The sequence below is a fragment of the Rhinatrema bivittatum genome, chromosome 6 (assembly GCF_901001135.1).
Source record: "Rhinatrema bivittatum chromosome 6, aRhiBiv1.1, whole genome shotgun sequence".
Taxonomy (NCBI): domain Eukaryota; kingdom Metazoa; phylum Chordata; class Amphibia; order Gymnophiona; family Rhinatrematidae; genus Rhinatrema; species Rhinatrema bivittatum.
Window position 1 is genome coordinate 263,272,260 of NC_042620.1, and position 19,482 is coordinate 263,291,741.

Below are 19,482 nucleotides of genomic sequence, written 5' to 3' on the forward strand. Positions count from 1 at the left end.
GGAGCAAGGGAACCCACTCCAAGAGTCCAGACCAGGCAAGAGAATGAATACCTAGGTGGCTGGACAAGGAGTTCCACCAATTCCTCGAGGAATTAGATGAGTTGCTGACAGAGATGTCCTGTGTAGTGACTGAAAAGCGGCAACAGCCTGATATTGGCGCTACAGGAGGTCCTGATGAAGACCCTGTAGGGTGCCAAAACACTATCGGGAGTCCAGAAACTGCTCCTATGAGAAGCCCAGAGAAAGGGGCTGTGAAAAAACCTGAGACAGGGGTCACAAAGAGCACTGGGGAGGGCAACAGACTCTGAATTTGGTGCTACAAGAGATCCTGAGGAAGACCCCGAGGTGTGCCCAAACACTACTGGGAGCCAAGAAACAACTCCCATAAGAATCCCAGAGAGAGAGGGCAGAGAACGTCAAATGAGAGATCCCATGGAGGGCCCAGTGCGAGGCTCTATTGAGATTCTGAAGAGAGGTGCAGCGGAGAGCCCAGAGGAGCTGCGGAAGTCCCAGTGAATGGGGCTGCAGAGGAGCCAGTGATCGGCACGGGCGAGTGGCCAGAGAGTGGTAAAAGGGGTACCGGAGAGAAGGCACTAGTCACTGGAAAGCATTTACAGATGTTGTCAAGGAAACCACTACTGGAGGCCCCGCAGCCAGTCCAAAAAGTTCTGCTGGGGTGGAATTCAAACCCGGTGCTAGCAAGGGACTTGGTTAAAGGAATGCTGGTGCACGCTCTACAGTGGGTGTTGATTATATTGTGGTCTGGTAGGCGGGAGTAAGCATAACCCTAGAGCTCCAACCTCGAGCCTAACTGGTGAGATGCCAGATAAGAGGGGTTAGGGAGGTGAGGCACTTCCCTAGGGGGAGTGAAAATGCTTGGACCAAAGGGACCAAGCTGGGGGGGGGGGAGGGAGGGGGTTATGTGATGCAATGCCCCTATTTTCCTTCTTTCACCTGTGTGGGTCCAGGCTAGACGCCTGGCCCACCTTAATTCCCCTGAAGAGAGAGAGCTCTGTGGGTGGGGCCCAGCAGTGGAGGAATAAGAGCTTGGAACCAGGTGGGGATAGTCATAACAGGTCCAGGTCTCCAAGAAGAAGGCAGCTCCTGCAGAATAATGATGTCTAAACACTGAGCTGTAACAAAGCTGCGAGTACTGAGGGAAGCAGGACTAAACTGTGAGTAATGAGAGTCCACTATTCTGAAGATAAGATAGTCTACTAATGTTTGCTTGCTGTAATTACCCAAATAATGATAGAAGTGCTTTTAACAGGCTGGAGTCAGTCTGAGTTTGAACTTCCAGGCCTGAAGGATCACTGCTCATTCCCACACCCTGTTGCAGAATAAGAATTTAGGTTTTGCACCTTTCTGCAGGCTGGGTCTGCGGAAGCTGAGAATCTTCCTCTGGCTGAAACGCAGAATCCTCTCTTTTTGCCCCAACGATTTCAGGAAATGCTGCTCCAAGGAGGTATCACTCATCTCTCCACTCCCAGGCTTTTGCTGATGCTGTTCACAGCACTTCCACTTCAAATGAATACTGAGGAAGATGAGAGAAGGAGAAGTATTAAGAAGGTAGATGGAACCATGGTAAAGCCCCATGAATCCCCTTAATCTGATGACATTTAAACTACTGTCTCCAAGAGCTGGAGAAAACTTTCTGGCAGAGAGTGTATTAAATATTCATTTGATATACCGCTTCTCAGATCATCAAAGCAGTTTACAGATCAACAAGAAAGTACAATAATAAATACAGTAAAAATATACACTGTTGTTCTCCATTGAAAACTTATATTGGATTGACAGAATATAAATATTTGTTAAATAAAAAAATTATCAATAAAATCATATCATGAATAATAGATAATCAAACAAATTCAATAAAACAAGAAATAATTCACAACACAGACAACACAAACATGTCAAACACAGTTAATAAAACATCATAAAATAATAAAACAGAACAAAAAACATAAAACAATAAATTGCACCATAAAACTGATAAAAATGACAAACATGGCTCACTAAAAGGCCTTCCTAAATAACCACATCTTAACGCGTTTCTTCAACCATAAAGATAGCTCCTAGCTCAAGAACAAGCAACCCCCCAACTCCTTGGTTGCTATTCCAGTAGCTCCATTGGTGGGCTTCAGGGTGAAAAATGTTGATAGTTTGTTAAGCTATTAGAATACATGAGCTTTTGAGACGTGAGATATTTATATTCTATAAACAAGTTATTTTAAATTTCTAAAATTGTGTGTGCATAAATTGACAAATGGCCCTGTGTTACCCTTGTCATCTCTATCTTCTGTATTTAATTTTCATGTATCTGTGCCTAACATGTACAAAATGCTATATTTGGCTTTTTGTCAAGGGTGGTGGGAAGTAGTAGGGGAGGCATACTTCTAATAATTTTCTCCCATTCCATCTCCTTGATTCATCATTGCAAACCTGGGCTACATGAAAGTGTGAAGTGGTGCTGGGATGGTGCCGTTTTGACAGTAAACCCAATACTGTTCACAATTTACACAAGTGAGTGGATGAAATATATATTGTATGCAAATAATCCTCATCCTCAGTCAATACAGTTATATTAAATAGACCATCATAACAAGCATCATCAGAGAAAATGTTATTCAACACATTTACTGTTTCCACCTTATATATAATCATAGGTCTGTGGCTACATGCCAACAATTTTTGTGTGTATTTTTTTAAATTAAAAAGTATCATAAATTGAATAACAATCAAAGGATTTATTTTGTAATTTGCCACTTAAAGCAGGAAAAATGCCAAATAGCCACCATGGAAAATTTCCAAGAAAAGTCCATCTCTTCTCAGCCCGACCCGGGACCGTGTTTCAAACTCAACAGATCTTCATCAGGGTGTATTGTTAAGTGCTGGTTTATACAGTGGCATCAAGTGACAGTGACAGGCAAGCTGGCAAGAGGTAAGTACCTCTTTTCTTGCCAATGAGGAGGGTATGGGGGCTTAGGGGGGCCTGGGGGATGCAAGTGGTCTTGCTGTATCAGAAGAGAAGGTGGGAGCAATTCAATCTGGGTGGCCTTGTTGGCAAGTCTGGGGGATCAGAGTCCAGGCAGCCTTGTTATTGTTGATCCTACTGGCAACACATCTGGCCAGCCTTGTGTAGCTGCAGAGAGGGGCAAGTCAGGGGGGGGTCCATGAGGGCTTTTATGTATCTGTTGGGAGGAAATCGGGATGGGCTTGTTTTATTTCATTTAAAAAATGTCTGACCTGTTCGATCCTTTGTTCTTGGAGTTTACTAGAAACATGCATAATGAAAACATGAAACCATAAATGAGATAATGGTCATGTTAGGGGAGAGGGATTCAAGCAGTCTTGTTGTTGGGTTGGGGAGGTCTAGGTGGGCTTGTTGTAGTGTGGGGAGAGGGGAGCAGGTGCGTTTTGGTGAACTTCTTATGTTGTGGGGGTGAGGGAATTGGGGTCCAGGTGAGTTTGTTGTTGTGTGAGGTGAGATCTGGAAGGGGTATGGTTGAGCTTGTAGTTTTGGTAGAGGTGAGAGGTGCCAAAGAGGCTAGTGTGCTGAACCTATCGTGCAGGGCTGGCGCAGTCGCCTTTTCTGCCATCCCTGATGATGCACCACCTTACGCACATTTACCAGCAGGTCTGTGGTTGCCTGCTTCTTTCTTGTTCCCACATTAGTGGAGCAGGACTAAACCTGCGCTTTTTCAGTCCGTCACAATGTTCCCCATCTCCAAAGACAAGCTGAACGGAGCCGTCAGAACTTCCTTTAGCTCTTTCATTTTTCTGGGGTGTGCTCCCATCAGGCCCCATGGCTTTATCTACTCTCACTAAGTACTTCAAGTACGCTCTCCTTTGTAAATGGATCTGTGATCCTTTCACAATCATTTATGCTCATGTTTTCTGCCTTAGGTACAATTACCCTTTCTTCTGTAAATACCAAGCAAACAAAAGCATTGGTTTAAGATTTCTACCTTCTTTTGGTTATCCTCTTTGCTAACCTTATTTACTCCCGTAATCTTAGCTGTTTCCTCTTAGGTTTTTATTCTTTCCCTTATGTTTAAAAGATAAGCTGCCTGCTGGTATGGCCAAATATGGATTTGGAGGTAGGGGTTGACCATCAAAAAGTAAAGAGAGGGCAGAGAGGCTTGCTGTCCTTGACACTAAGATGTGTCCCTGAATCAAGATCAGCTTTGAGGCAGAAATCGAGGTGCAGTCGAAGGAGCAGAGAACTGAGGAGATTGGCAAGGTTGATATTGAGAATACTGTTGCTGGAAAAGGTGAAATTGATAGGGATAGTATGGCTTACAATGACAGATAAGTGGGCTGTCTACACCATTGCTGGGGGAAAAGGTAAGGATAAGGAATGCTTAGCCGAAGTTTGGTATTTAAGATGGGTGACCGCTTCCTTAATTTTATCTCTGAAGAGGCAGTGACCAGTTCAAGGAGCATCTGCAAATTTTTTGTATATATCGTCACAGAGACCAGAGACCTTGAGCCAGGCCACATCTATGGCAATGGCCATAGCCAATGCACGAAAGGCAGACTCAAACATCATAGACTGATCTGGTTAGGTGTTTGGTACAGTCTCTGGCAGTTGCTGTGCCTCAGGCAATGCTGTTGCTGGGTTGAGTAGAGATGTTCTGTATTTTGTGAAGAGGTGAGTAAAAATATTGTGCCATCTGTACTTGCGTTGCGATCTAAGCAATAAGTGTGGCAGATTGAAAAACTTTCTTTCCCATAGCATCAAAGAAACGAGGGTTCTTGCTTGGTGGAGCAGAAGCAAAGGTTCTAGAACGCATGACATGAAGTAGAGCTGTTGCCACAATTCTAGAGTCAGTGGAATATGACCATGGACGTGACCTGGACAAGCCTGGACTTTGCATTTTTGTATCTACAGATTTTGAAACCACTGGACCAGAGAAGGGTGTACTCTAGAATTGTTGTTGAGAATCCTGTAGGGCATCATGAACAGTAATAATACAAGCTCTTTTGGGAGGCTGAAGGAAATAAAAAATGCCTTCATATGATTAGTGATCATATCATTGATGGCAAGGTATCATTATTTGGTGTCGTTACATCGACATCTTTTTCATTTGGAAAGGATCAGAGGATCGATTAAGTGCATTTTGCACATGGATCAATACAGTAAATGAAAATCTGCAGTTTACAGCACAATGGTCAAACCACACTATGACTTTCTTGGATGTTTCATTATCATGTCAGGATGGCACATTGACAACCACTGTATTTAGAAAACCTACAGATCGGAATAACCTTCTTAGGTTTCATAGCCACCACTCTTATTCATTCAAATGTGGCTTACCCACAAGTCAATTCTTTCAGATCAAAAGGATCTGCTCTACTTTGTCAGAATATGAAATTCAAGCAGCCAAACTCATGGAGCGATTTTCACAATGTGGTTATCCCAAGAGAGTTATCAAGCAAGCCTATAAACGGGCTAAATATTCTGATAGGCAGGCCCTTCTCACATATAAGCCGAAAAAACAAGAACCCAACCTGATTTGTGTATTGAAACAAACTACAGCATTTCCTGCTATATCAGCAGCGATCATAAGACATTGGCACATATTGGGTATTCACAATATATTTCAAGAACAACCATCGATAGTGACATCCAGAGGTAGTAATATCAGGGATCGCCTTGTACATGCGCAAACACCACAACAGACTGTTCAGGGTAACACTGGACACTTTAAATGTGGTCAATGCATTCATTGCATAAACTGCATTGAGGGTTATATATCGGTTGATCTGGTGTCTGAATATAAGGTGATATGTAAGTCACGTACAACATGCAACTCAGATTATGTTGTATACGCTTTAGTCTGTGATTGTCCCAAGGTTTTTATAGGGAGGACTACCCGTAATATGAGAACGAGACTAAACGAACATAAGTCCCGTTTACATACTCAGACACTAACTGCCCCCATAGTGACCCATTGCATACAATGCCAACACTCTTTCACACAAATAAAGTGGACCATTATCGATCACGTACGAGAAACCTCACATGGAGGGAATCGTATTCATTTATTAAATTTGAGGGAAGCCTATTGGATTTTCACATTGGGTAGTAGTCCGTGAAGCGAGTATATCGGAGAGGTCTCCTGAAGAGATGGTAGTGGCCCGCGGGTATACCAAAGAGACCATGAAGGAGATGGTAGTGGCCCGTGAGGCGGGGTACACCAATGATGTCCTCGATAAAGATGGAAATACCTGCAGAGTAGGAAATGCAGGTGAAACCCTCAGAAGAGGTGACAGCGGTCTGTAGAGAGAGGAGCACAGTCTAGGCCCTAGGTGAAGGAGGTAATAGCCCGCAGCACGGGGTACACAGGTGAGGGTCCTCAGTCGGTCTGGTAGCAGTCCGCAAGGCGGGGTGCGCCTGGGAGGTCCTCAAGAGCATGGTAAAGATCCGTAAAGCAGGCACTTCTGATGGGGCTCTATGTAGTGATGGTAATGGCCCGCAGCGCGGGGTACACCCGATAGGCACTTGGTAGGTAGAAAGTGATCCGCAAGGCGGAGTACTCACCACGAGCGAATTGGTTCCAGGAAGCCACGGGGAATGGAGCAGACAGAGTTCCAGGCATCAGGCCCTTCGAGGAGAGGATAGCCAGGATGAGAGAGAGGCCCCTGAGGAACGGGTACCTGAGACGTCCATGTCGGAACTGGAACTGGAACACAGGGTCCTCAGGCAGCGAGGTGGGAATAGCAAGGATGTCACTCTTTGCCAAATCGTTTTTGGAGAGAGCCAGCAGGTTTAAATATCCACAGATCCTGACGTCATCTGGAAGGGACGCCCCCGAGGTTCCCGCCATGAAGTGGATAAGACTGGCCTGTGAGCGCGCGCGCCTAGAGAGATCAGATGGCAAGATGGTGGTCGCGGCATCCGTGCCAACCCGGGAGGCCTGGAAGCGGTAGGCAGGTCGTAGGTAGCTAGCGGATGCTGCAAATCTACCCCATGGAGTTAGGGAGGTGAAGACAGAGGTGAGCAGAAGTGGCCGCAGCCGTCTGCGACCGACGGGCATAACAGACAGAAAAAGACTGAAAGGAGAAGAATGAGAATCATACAATAGCTCTTTGCACCAACCTAATGCACAAGTGCAAGAAAATTCTAGAAGATTCAGCAACAAATCAAGCCCGACTTGACGCCGTCATATGACGTAACCTATTAGTGTGACTGATGTCCCACATGTCCACGGAAAACAGCGCTTATCTGTTGCTGCTGTTTTCCCCTCTGCTGGTTCTCCTCTGCAATTGAAACTGGATGGGTCCTTGTAGTTTTGTGAGCTCTGCTGGCCCCTTGCAGTTCTATTGTGGAGAGAAGCTGACAGAGGAGGAAGCAGCAGCACCAAGTAAGCGCTACTCAAAGACACTGCCTGTTCCATGACATAGGAGAGAGAAGGTACAGGTGAATGCGCCAAGGGGGTGTGGAGGGAGGGAAAGCTGAATATGCCACCAGGTGTGGGAATGATGCCATGAATGTGGAGGGAGAGGAAAAGGAAGGTGAGGATGCCAGAGGAGAGGGAAGAAAAGGTAAGGATGATGCCAGGGAATGGAAGAAGAGTGAAGGAAAGAGATGTTGACGATGAAGCCCAGGAGGTTGAAGGACAGGATCGGAAGGTGAGGGGGAGAGAGAAGAGAAGGTGATGATGATGCCGGGTGGGGAAGAGAGAAGGAAAGAGAAGAGAAAATGATGATGGTGAAAGTGATGGTATGCCACAATGAAGTGTGCCGGGTGTGCCGCCACACAAAAAAGGTTGGAAACCACTATACTAACATATTGGGAGTTAATCAGTGTGCTGATGTGAACAATGTGCGCAGAAACCCGAGTTAAAATGTGTGCTCAGCCTTTTCCATAAACTGATTACATACTTAGGAGAGTTTCTACAATGTGCAAAAGCTTAAAAAACAAGCACAAATGCATGCTGATGGCCCTATTAGTTATTCCCGCGCGATCCAGAAAGCAAAATGTGCAGCCAAGCCGCACATTTTACTTTCAAAAATTAACGCCTGCCCAAAGGTAGGCATTAATTTCTGCCGGCGCCGAGGAAGTGCACAGAAAAGCAGAAAAAACTGCTTTTCTGTACACCCTCCGACTTAATATCGTAGCGATATTAAGTCGGAGGCCCCATAAATTAAAAATTAAAAAAAAAAAAAATTTAAAATTGGCCTGCAGGTCGGAAGATGGATGCTCAATTATGCCGCCATCCGTTTTCCGAACCCGTGGCTGTCAGTGGGTTTGAGAACCAACGCCGACAAAATTGAGCGTCAGCTGTCAAACCCGCTGACAGCCGCCGCTCCTGTCAAAAAAGAAACGCTAGGGACGCGCTAGTGTCCCTAGTGCCTCTTTTTACTGTGGGCCCTAATTTGCATAGGCCACCCTCCTGAATTGCACGCCCAGGAGAGTGGCCGACCGCTGGCTCTCCCGCGCGTTTTTCTTTATCGGCCTGATAGTGTATAATACAAAGCACCGAGTCTTCATGCTACATCTTTAACCATGTGCTCCTTCTTATTATTTGGTTTTTGCACAATGATTTTTTTTTTGTTCTCTGCCCCAGGTGAGGTGGGGTGTGTGATTGCTTCCACAATAGTGGCATCTGCTCTTCTGTCCGCTGGATGGTGTCTGTGGTGTTCTCCTACTCTTGTTTGTTTTCTTTCTCACTTCGTTGCCTCTTTGCTGTAAAGTTCACCTTTTCACCGGAGCGTATACTTCTACGGGTGGTTGTGCGCACTTTGCTTTGTGTGCAAACTTTACTTCTGATGCAGCGTCGGGTTCTACTACACACACACACACACACACACAAATAAATACATAAATAAAAAACATGTGCCTAAAACCGTGCTGATTGCTTCGTGCTCTCGCATGGAAATCCCACACTATCGATGGCATAAGCTATTACCCATAAATATGGCAAAGGATGAGAGAAACGGCTTCAAATGTCCTCCAGAGGTTTCTTCAATTGTAATTGCAATCGTTTATTGAGTCATTCTGGGATGTGTCAAAAGGACAAACAAACTCCAGTGTAAGTAAATGTAACCCCCCCCCCCCCCCCCCCCCCCGTGCTGCGTGGAGACTGCGCCGGGAGGGAGCTTTCAGCACCGTTCCAGCACCGTTCCAGACATTCACAGAGATAAGGGTTTGTAAGCTAAAGGTGCCACTTCCCTTTATCTCTCAGCTCCCTCCCGGCGCAGTCTCCACGCAGCACGGCCCGTGTCAGGGGGGGCCCATTTACTTACACTGGAGTTTGTTTGTCCTTTTGACACGTCCCAGAATGACTCAATAAACGATTGCAATTACAATTGAAGAAACCTTGGGAGGACATTTGACGCTGTTTCATCCATCCTTTATCATATTCATGGATATTGTTTGATGGTTGGGTCTATCGCCATATAAGCTATTGCCCTCCATGCAGAGATGGGCACTGCTTTTCGGAGCAATGAAAATGTGCTCCTAAGTCAGAAGTGGAGTAAAGTTTCCAGGGCTAATGCTTGTCCACGGGCAGAAACAAGTTCTGGTGCGGGGTCCTTGCACTGAGATTTATGCACAGAAAACTTGCACACACACAACACATGTTTTCTGTGCATCAAATATGATTTATGGGCACAAAAAAAGCATTCTGTGCTTAAATGCATCTTGTGCACAGAAATCATATTTTATGCGCACAAGCATAAATCAGGTTTTGTGCGCATAAAATACTTTTATGCATACCTTTGGGCAGGCGTTAATTTTAGAAAGTAAAATGTGTGGCTTGGCTGCACATTTTGCTTTCTGGATCGCGCGGGAATAACTAATAGGGCCATCAGCATGCATTTGTGCTTGTTTTTTAAGCTTTTGCACATTGTAGAAACTCTCCTAAGTATGTAATCAGTTTATGGAAAAGGCTGAGCACACATTTTAACTCGGGTTTCTGCGCACATTGTTCACATCAGCACACTGATTAACTCCCAATATGTTAGTATAGTGGTTTCCAACCTTTTTTGTGTGGCGGCACACCCGGCACACTTCATTGTGGCATACCATCACTTTCACCATCATCATTTTCTCTTCTCTTTCCTTCTCTCTTCCCCACCCGGAAGAGACCCGCATGTTGCGGGCGCTATTAGTTTTGGGGGGGTTGGCTGTGCGTTTTTGACACGCTATTGCCCCTTACTGAATAAGGGGTAAAGCTAGCGCATAGAAAACGCGCAGCCAAACCCGGGCTAACAGTGCGCTCCACTGCAGGGACAGGCAGCACCACAGGGCCTCAGTAGTGGAGTTTGCGCCACTGAAAGTGAGCACAAATGAGCAGCCAGGAAAGACCAGTTTGTGCCAAATGGACTGTGATTCTACGTGTAACCAATTGATATATAAAACAACTACTGCAAAATAGCTCAAGACGAGAATCTACCACTACAATAAAAGTCAAGCTAAAATGGTACACCACTTAGCTTTTAGGACAATGTGCTTTAAACTGCTTCTATAAAAGGCAGGGATTGCTGGCTATTACTCTACCTTGTGCAAGGAGGGCTGAAACCACTACTTGTTTCATTGTATCTGCCCCATGGCGACCATTCAGTTTTGATGTAAACCGGTGCGATATGTATACTTTACAGGAACATCGGTATAGAAAAGTTAAAAATAAATAAATAAACAATATGTTTGAGCCAATAGGTTTGCTCATGGTGAACGTAGAAAACATCATCTGTAGAACAGTGCACTAAAAATTAGCTGAGGGCTCATAAGAACATAAGAACTTGCCATGCTGGTTCAGACCAACGGTCCATCAAGCCCAGCATCCTGTTTCCAACAGAGGCCAAACCAGGCCACAAGGACCTGGCAATTACCCAAACACTAAAAGATCCCATGCTATTGATGCAATTAATAGCAGTGGCTATTCCCTAAGTAAACTTGATTAATAGCAGTTAATGGACTTCTCCTCCAAGAACGTATCCAAACCTTTTTTGAACCCAGCTACACTAACTGCACTAACCACATCCTCTGGCAACAAATTCCAGAGCTTAATTGTGCATTGAGTGAAAAAGAAATTTCCCCAATTAGTTTCAAATGTGCTACTTGCTAACTTCATAGAATGCCCCCTAGTCCTTCTATTATCCGAAAGTGTAAATAATCAATTCACATCTACTCGTTCAAGAACTCTCATGATCTTAAAGACCTCTCTCATATCCCCCCTCAGCCGTCTCTTCTCCAAGCTGAACCGGCCTAACCTCTTCAGCCTTTCCTCATAGGGAACTGTTCCATCCCCTTTATCATTTTGGTTGCCCTTCTCTGTACCTTTTCCATCGCAACTATATCTTTTTTGAGATCCGGTGACCAGAATTGTACACAGTATTCAAGGTGCGGTCTCACCATGGAGCGATACAAAGGCATTATGACATTTTCTGTTTTATTAACCATTCCCTTCCTAATAATTCCTAACATACTGTTTGCTTTTCTGACTGCTGCAGTACACTGAGCCAATGATTTCAAAATAGTATCCACTATGTTGCCTAGATCTTTTCCCTCGGTGGTAGCTCCTAATATGGAACCTAACATCGTGTAACTACAGCAAGGGTTATTTTTCCCTATATGCAATACCTTGCACTTGTCCACATTAAATTTCATCTGCCATTTGGATGCCCAATCTTCCAGTCTTGCAAGGTCCTACTGTAATGTATCACAATCCGCTTGTGTTTTAACTACTGTGAATAATTTTGTATTGTCTGCAAATTTGATAACCTCACTCATCATATTCTTTTCCAGATCATTTATATATATATTGAAAAGCACCGGTCCAAGTACAGATCCCTGAGGCACTCCACTGTTTACTCTTTTCCACTGAGAAAATTGACCATTTAATCCTACTCTCTGTTTCCTGTCTTTTATTTATTTATTTATTTAAATTCTTTTAATATACCGATGCTCAAGACCAGGTCTTATTGTACCGGTTTACAATGGAACTGGGGGAGAAACAATAAACAACTACATAGAAGATAAATTTACATTAAACAAGGGAGCATAAACATGGGCGTTGGAAGAAAAGAAAGATTTCAAAACGAATACATTGGAGAGTATTGAAAATAATCAGCGAAAGGCAATTAAGTAGCGAGACCTAAAAGGATAACATAAGGTAGCTGAAATTCAGCTGGAGAATTTATCGTATGCAATTATTAGCATAACATTTCCTGTGTAAGGAGGAACAGGGGATGTAAATGGGGGATGGGGGGGGGGGGGGTGGAGGCCGGGCAGGGACCGGAGCAAGGGTAGCTGGTAGCATACTTACAGTATAGATTTGGCCCTTTTTATTTTTGGTGTGGCTACTGTTTGTAGAAAGTTTTGAGGGTTAACTTTATTTTCTTCTCTTCCCACCCTTTATTTTTTTCACAGAGATCTAGATTTCTTGAAAGACAGACTACAAACTGACCTACCAAATGGCTGGAACTCTTGCGACAGTCTTCAGTCGTGTTCAATATTACTTTTTATTTTTTTAAAGTGAGCCCGGATAAACTGACTGTCTAAAGCATGCCTTATTTTAGCCAGTTTGTAATCCACAAAAGGACATCGCCTCCTATCCTATGACTTTTTAGTTTTCTTAGAAACCTCTCATGAAGGACTTTGTCAATCGCCTTCTGGAAATCCAAATACACTACATCCTTGACAGATACAAAGATAATGGCCAAACATGGAGATGTGTCCAATGGTCTTGAATGTTTACCAGGGCAGGTCCACCTAGAGGCGAACCCTATAGTCAAACTTGTTGATCAACCACCATGGAAGGTACCGGCACGTTTGAAAGAACATAACCAGATTAGAAATAAAAGGGATGTTAAAAAAAAAAAAAAAAAAAAAGGTGTATGACCACCTGAATGGATACACAGCATGGGCTGCTGTCAGGAAACCAGGAAAGAACTTAAGAACATTAAAGTTCTCACATTACCTCATGCCCTCTACAGAAGAGATTTTCAATTTGGGTTTTAATTACTCATGGTTTCCAAATCTGAGCTCAGGGCGGGTTACGAATTCAGGTGCATTACGTACTTTCCTTTCCCAGATAGCTTAGAATCCATGTTTGTACCCCAGACAATGGATGGCAAAGTGTCTTGTCCAAGGTCACATGAAATATCAGTGTGAAAAGTGGGATTGGAACCATGGATCCTGCCAGGCCTAACCAAAGCCAAAGTGTTCTCAGTCTTAGATGTCAAAGACAGGTTATGGAAAGCAGTCATGTCACTGCTTTCTGGCAGCTTCATATACCATTTGGGATTGTCACAGCCCCAAGAGCATTTATTTGGTGCCCAAGGTGAACCTTTGGTCACACACGCTGCTCCCCTAGTTTGCCAGTGCTAAGCCCTACCAGCAGTAATGGCTCCAGCACAGCGCTCTGTTCTTTGGCAGTATTAGCTCTGACATAGCAGCCCCTGGGCCTCCCACTGGCAGGATTTTGCTACCCTCAAAATTATGTACTCTAAGCAATCACCTAGTTTGCCAAATGAAAGCACCAGCCCTGCCCAGAGGAGTACTAGCGAAGACAACATGAAGACAACATGAAAGAGGACAAATTGCCTAGAGCGGAGGTTATTGCAAATGATATTCGTTTGTATTACTGCAGGGTACAAAGGCAGAAGCCACAGCAGACCATGAAAACAATCAGATTGGACTTATAAAGGGTAAGGCATGTGGAAAAGAGGATTTGCTTTCAGACAACAACCAACAAGGACTGAACTTCACAATCTGGGTAAACAAATAAGCGTGGGGGTAGCTTGCTTATTACGGCGGTAACTACCCTAAACCAATTAAGCCTGAAACATCACTTTGAATGCATATACAGCGTTGCTCTCTGCTTCAACGGCAGGGGGAAATGTGGAAAAGAGGATTTACATTCAGACAGCATCCAACAAGGAATTGATCTGTGCAGTCTGGGTAAACAAGCTTCGGGGTAACTTGCTTGATGCGGCGATTACTACCCTTAACCATTAAGCCTTATGCTCACCTTTGATGCAACTCCAACATTACTCTCTGCATCAATGACTGGGGATGGCAGGAAATTTGAATGAAACAGTTACAAACAAGAGCCCTGAACTTGCTGGTAGATGAAACAGATAAGTATGGGAAAATAGGTGTGGGAGCTTGCTGGGCAGACTGGATTTTGGAGGATGAGATTATTTTGAATTCATTGAGGACGACATCTGGGGTTTTAGGTAGGGTGATTTAGGTTGTTGTAGGGGGGGGGGGAGCTTGGCCATTATGTTATTTACTTTGTCTTTGAAGAAGCGGGCGATTTCATTGCATTTTGATTCAGTTTCAAAGTCTGATGTGAGTGGGGGGGAACATTTGTGAGTTTGGTGAAATAAAGGTACCGGGGGGGGGGGGGGGGGGCGGGTGTTTCGGGCTGGGGAGCGGGACAGGTAGGGGAAGGGAGGGGAAGGTGGGAGGGAGGAAGGAAAGTTCCCTTCGAGGCCGCTCCAATTCTGGAACGGCCTCGGAGGGAACGGGGAAAGCCATCGGGGCTCCCCTAGGGCTCGGTGCGCGCAAGGTGCACCCCCTTGCGTGCACCAATCCCTGGTTTTATAACATGCGCGCGGCTGCGCATGCATGTTATAAAATCGGACGTACATTTGTGCGTGCTAGGTAGCGTGCACAAATGTACCCTGCGCGCGTAGGTTTTAAAATCATTTGTTGTCCATCTGACTTTGTATCTTTAGTTCCTGCACCGCCCTCCGCCCTCCCTGATTTCAGTGTGTCTCCATTTTTGTTTATTATCTCCTAGTTACCCACTTTGTTCAAATGTAACTTTCTTCTTTAGTTCTATTGTTATAATGTAAACCGATGTGATGTGTAAACAAATGTCGGTATATAAAAGGGTTAAATAAAATAAAATAAATAAAAGTTACGCCTGCCAAAGGCAGGCGTAACTTGCGCGCGCTGGCAGTTGGCCGGCACGCAATCCCCCAACCCAGCGGCAGTGGAGAGGCCTCCCCGCCCTGGACCACTTATTTTTTCAAGCCCCTGGATTTACACGCATAGGCTTTTAAAATCTGCCCCTTGATGTCTAAAGTTTTAAAGCATTCTACTAGATCCACTCTTTCCCCAGTATTTTATTAGAGCAGGGTGATAGCCTGTCACTTTGTTTCTGTAAATTCTCCAATCCTCAACAGAAAAAAACATCAAGAGAGCACCAGCCTTCTTGTTACTACCATGTAGGATATAGAACTACCAGCATTTTAGTTAACAAAACCTTCATAACACCCTGCTGCAACTCAAGCACACACATGCCGCTTTTAGGGGTCACGTATAATCATCAGTCCAACAATATGCGGATATTTTTTTTTAGATTTTTCTTAGTAAAAGCAATTTTCTCATTTCAATGTTAAAATTACAAGGAGGTATGACGTCCCTTAAACTTGTTCGTTGCAGTAGTCCACATATTGTTGGACCGATGATAATATATGAACCTTAAAAGCGGCATGCAAAAATCTCAAAAGTGCTTGAGTTGCCGCGGGATGGTATAAAGATCCTGTTATGTAAAATGCTGGTAGTTCTATATTCTACAAGGTAGTATCAAGAAGACTGGTGCTCGATGTTTTTTCTGTTGATTACTGTTGCATACATGAACACGGGCTGTGGACTGTTGGCACTGTAATTCTCTACTCCTACCATAAGGTGGCATTGTAGGATCATATTTTCTTGTGAGCTATAACCAGGAATCTGCTTAACTTCCAGCCATATGTCCTCTAACCGAAGGCAGAAATGCAGCACAGATGCAGGAGAGAATCTGGCTTTGAGGTAGTCTAAACTCAACTAGACAAAGTATCTTGTGGACAGATTTGGAAAGATACCATTCATGCGCATGCTTTCATCTGCTGTCGAAACCAGTGGAGAAAGTAAAGTGTCCAGCGGAATTGCAATGGGAGAGTGAGGTTTGAGTGTATTTGGGGCTAATGTGTGGGGCTTGGCTCTAAATTAAAAAAAAAGAAATGATATTAGATTAAGTCAGGGATCTGTGTTCTAGGGGTGCATCACGTGCACCTTCTCATGCGTGCACTACGGGATGGAGTATGTGGTTTGACGGGTACACGTTCTTTTATGAGAGGAGGTTATACTGTACAATACAGCACTGTCTCCTTACCTGTAGCTTCCTTCTGTGCCTGCATTACACGGCTGTATGGACCAGCAGAAGAAGCAGTTGATAAACATTAAGCAGGAAAGGCCCCCGTACACTAAAATGATGCTAAGGAACGAGATCCCTGCAGAGTACATCACCTGAAGAGAGAAAGGTCAGCTATCAAAAAAGTGAGAGATGAGGACCAGACAAGGCTCACTTTTGTACAAGACACAGAAGAACTGAACCTTTTCCCCTCCTTGCCGCACAGATATCTAGGGGTCACATTTCATGAAACATACATGTGTGTAAAACATGGGAGCACATCTGGGTAGGGGCACTGTATGGGGTCAATGTCCCGCTGGGCCTTTAAATTCTTCTGCCGCCTGGGAAATCACAGTGCATCAGGAAAAAAAAACCTTAAGCTGGGTATCAGGGGACTTTACACCCAACAGGTGCACGGGACAAGCAGAGACAAAGAAAAATTTTCCACTGTTGAATAAATTTCGCTCTCTTCCCCACCTTTTCCCTCGCTTCACCCCCCCCCCCCCCCATCTCAGCCATCCAGAATGAGAATTGCAGGTTTGTTGGTGGGGCAGGAATCTCCCTGAGTCTTGGGAGATGGCTCAGGAAAAAACTCCCCTTCGTCCAGTACTCGGTTCCCGCTACTGTGGTAGCTGCCAAATTTTCCCTACAAGGTTTCTGAGAAACCCTCATGCATCTCAGAAAGGGAGGTGTCCAGGAAGGTGGGAGCAAAGTGCCACTCCCCCCCCCCCCCCTTCTGCTAGTAGAAAGATTCAGGAAAGTACAAAAGAAAACAGAGAAACGAGACACGAGAAAGAAGGACTGACAACAAAGGTCATGTAACGCAAGCGAGGGAAGAAGAAACCAGGGAGTATGAAGATGCCTTTTTGGGTGTGCAGGGCGTCATTGTACAGTGTAACGCAGCTGGAGGCCTGGGCTGCGGTCGGAAAGGTCCACACCAGAGTCTTCTGTCCATCTTATCCCCCCCCTCCCCCTCCCCGCAGGGAATCCCCTCTTGCCTTATGTGTCTCAGGCCCCGCCCCCTCCCATTATGTACTCACCCTCATGAGGGTGAACACGGTGGCTGAAGCACAGAAACAGCCCAGCACCAAGGCAGTATAGAGAGGACCCGGGCTCCCCAGGAGCACTGGCAGCTGTAAGAAGAGACAAAGGGAGCTGAGGGAGGCGCAAATCTTGAGTTTTGTAAAATCATTATTGTTCATCTTTGTCAGGGCTGCATCGGAACAGGCAGAGGGTTGGAAAGCGCTCGTCCCAGCGATCTGCGTTCTCAGTGTGAGGACAGAGAAGGTAGGCGATATTCATGAGGAAGCTCTCTGCTCTGGTTGTTGGCTTGCCTTGCCTAACACATCACAGAGAGGCTTCTGAGTTGGAGGGAAGGTTGTGAAGGTGGGGCCTGTGCAGGAGACATGAGAGGTGTCATTCTCCCAGGACAAGCAGGGTGGCAGTCCTCACAGATGGGTGACATCATCAGATGGAGCCCAGCACGGAAAACTTTTGTCAGGTTTTCTAGAACTTTGACTGGCAGACTGAGCATGCCCAGTATTGCCACTATCCATGCATCCACGCGGGGTCCCGAAGTAGTTGAATCTTGGTTCTGGAGCTCTGCTCTTCCTTTTTTTCTAAAGAAGTATTTCCTGGTAATTTTTTTAAATACTTTTTTTCTGCGCCAGGTCCCTCTTGTCCATTGAGATCGATTCCCAGCGTGTCACTCTTTGGTGGTTGGCGGCCATCGACCGCTTGACAGCTGTTTTTTATGACATCCAGGTTTCAACGGTACCCCTCACAAGGTTTGTATCTTCTGCCTGGGGGCATCACACGATGTCCGTGGGTGCCATCTGTGTGATCAGATGACCCCCAAGGGCTGAATGCCCGGCTGGATAAGATGGAAAAGCTTTTTGGATCCAAAAAGTCTGATCCATCCACTCTGGCATTGGGGGCATCGACTCCTAGAGGCCGAGGGGAACCGTTGGAAATACCATCCCTTTCCACTCCTCCAACAGGCCCCTCTCACAAGAGAGGAGCTAGAGATAGGACGTCTCCGATGTTATCGCATTCCAAGACGTTAGGTTCTTCAACTTCCTCAGCACCGGGAAAGACCAGGCGGAGCACTGCCGCAAACACTGTCACCGGTCACTGTTGACACATGGCCCCGAACTGATGTGGCATCAGCAGCTGCCATGCTGCCACCGAAGCGACCCCGTGGGGAGGAGATATCGTCCTCTATCAGACCCGGGAGTCCTAGGTGTTCCCCACCAATATCGGTGCTGGGCACCAAGCCTCCTCAGGGCTCCGGTGATGCCTCGTCATTCTCCTCCTCCATCAGTCCTAACTTCCCCGGACATCCAGCAGGAGCTTGACTTCGGGGTTTAGATGGTGGTGCTCCGAGCCCTGCGGGGTATCGAATCACCCCTGGAACTGGCCCCCATAGCAGCCCCCTCTATCGGAACCTGTGCCATCGCTTTTGGTGCCCCTGCTAGAGCATCTGGACATCCTACTCGGCGTCCTTCCAATGCAACCAGTGCCCGGGCGACCACTGGTTCTCCAGCAGCCACCAATTCCCATTTTTGGGTCTGAGGAAGAGGAAGATTTGCTGCAGCCACTGGGACCTTCGGGTCCACTTGTCCCGTGACCAGAATTCCATGATCCCGTTCGTGGGCCATCGGGAACCTCTGTTCCATCTGTGCCTTTGCCGACCTTGAGGCCAATGGTGCCCCAAGTGCCCTCGATGCCCTCAGTGCCCAGACCTAGGAGCTTGGACAGGGCTCATCCACACAGGCACCCAAGGGATCTTAGCAAGGAAGAGGCCCCATATGACCCCTGGGGAGATGATACCTTGGAGTCTTCTGAGGACTCCGGTGATCTCTTTTCAGAGCCTTCTCCACCAGATGAGAGGCGTAGGTCTGCCCCGGAGGATCTCTCCTTTGCGGCTTTGTCCGGGCCATGGCTGAAGCCATCCCATTTTAGCTCCTCACAGAGGAGGACGCTTGACATAAGATGCAAAAAGTCCTCCAGTTCGTTGATGCCCCAAAAGAGATAGTGGCTGTCCCAGTCCATGACATCTTTAAGGAACTTCTCCTTAGGATTTGGGAACAACCGGTGTTAATAGGAAGGCAGATGCCACATCCCTGGTTCAATAGGCTTTGGGATTTGAGAGGCACCACCTCCCTCACCAATCGGTTGTGGTGGAGTCCGCTCTCAAAAAAGCCAAGCGCTCCCGCACCCATATCTCTGCTCCTCCGGACCGGGATCACAGGGAGCTGGATTCTCTAGATAGAAAGGTGTATCAGGTTGCTATGCTCATCGCCTTTATCGCCTCCTACCAATTATATATGACCCAGTA

The 19,482-nt window shown here is 45.9% G+C and overlaps 1 protein-coding gene across 2 annotated transcripts in view; it reads right to left on the reverse strand.

The window, feature by feature from the left end:
• Window positions 1-19,482, reverse strand: part of LOC115094230 (large neutral amino acids transporter small subunit 4-like) — a 52,196-nt gene that overhangs the window by 20,144 nt on the left and 12,570 nt on the right. For both annotated transcript variants that reach the window (XM_029607061.1, XM_029607062.1), the window contains 3 exons: window positions 17,183-17,275; window positions 16,125-16,258; window positions 1,362-1,534 (listed from right to left, as the gene is read on the reverse strand). In XM_029607061.1, the coding sequence (XP_029462921.1) occupies window positions 1,362-1,534; window positions 16,125-16,258; window positions 17,183-17,275 (400 nt within the window). The remainder of the gene's footprint in view (window positions 1-1,361; window positions 1,535-16,124; window positions 16,259-17,182; window positions 17,276-19,482) is intronic.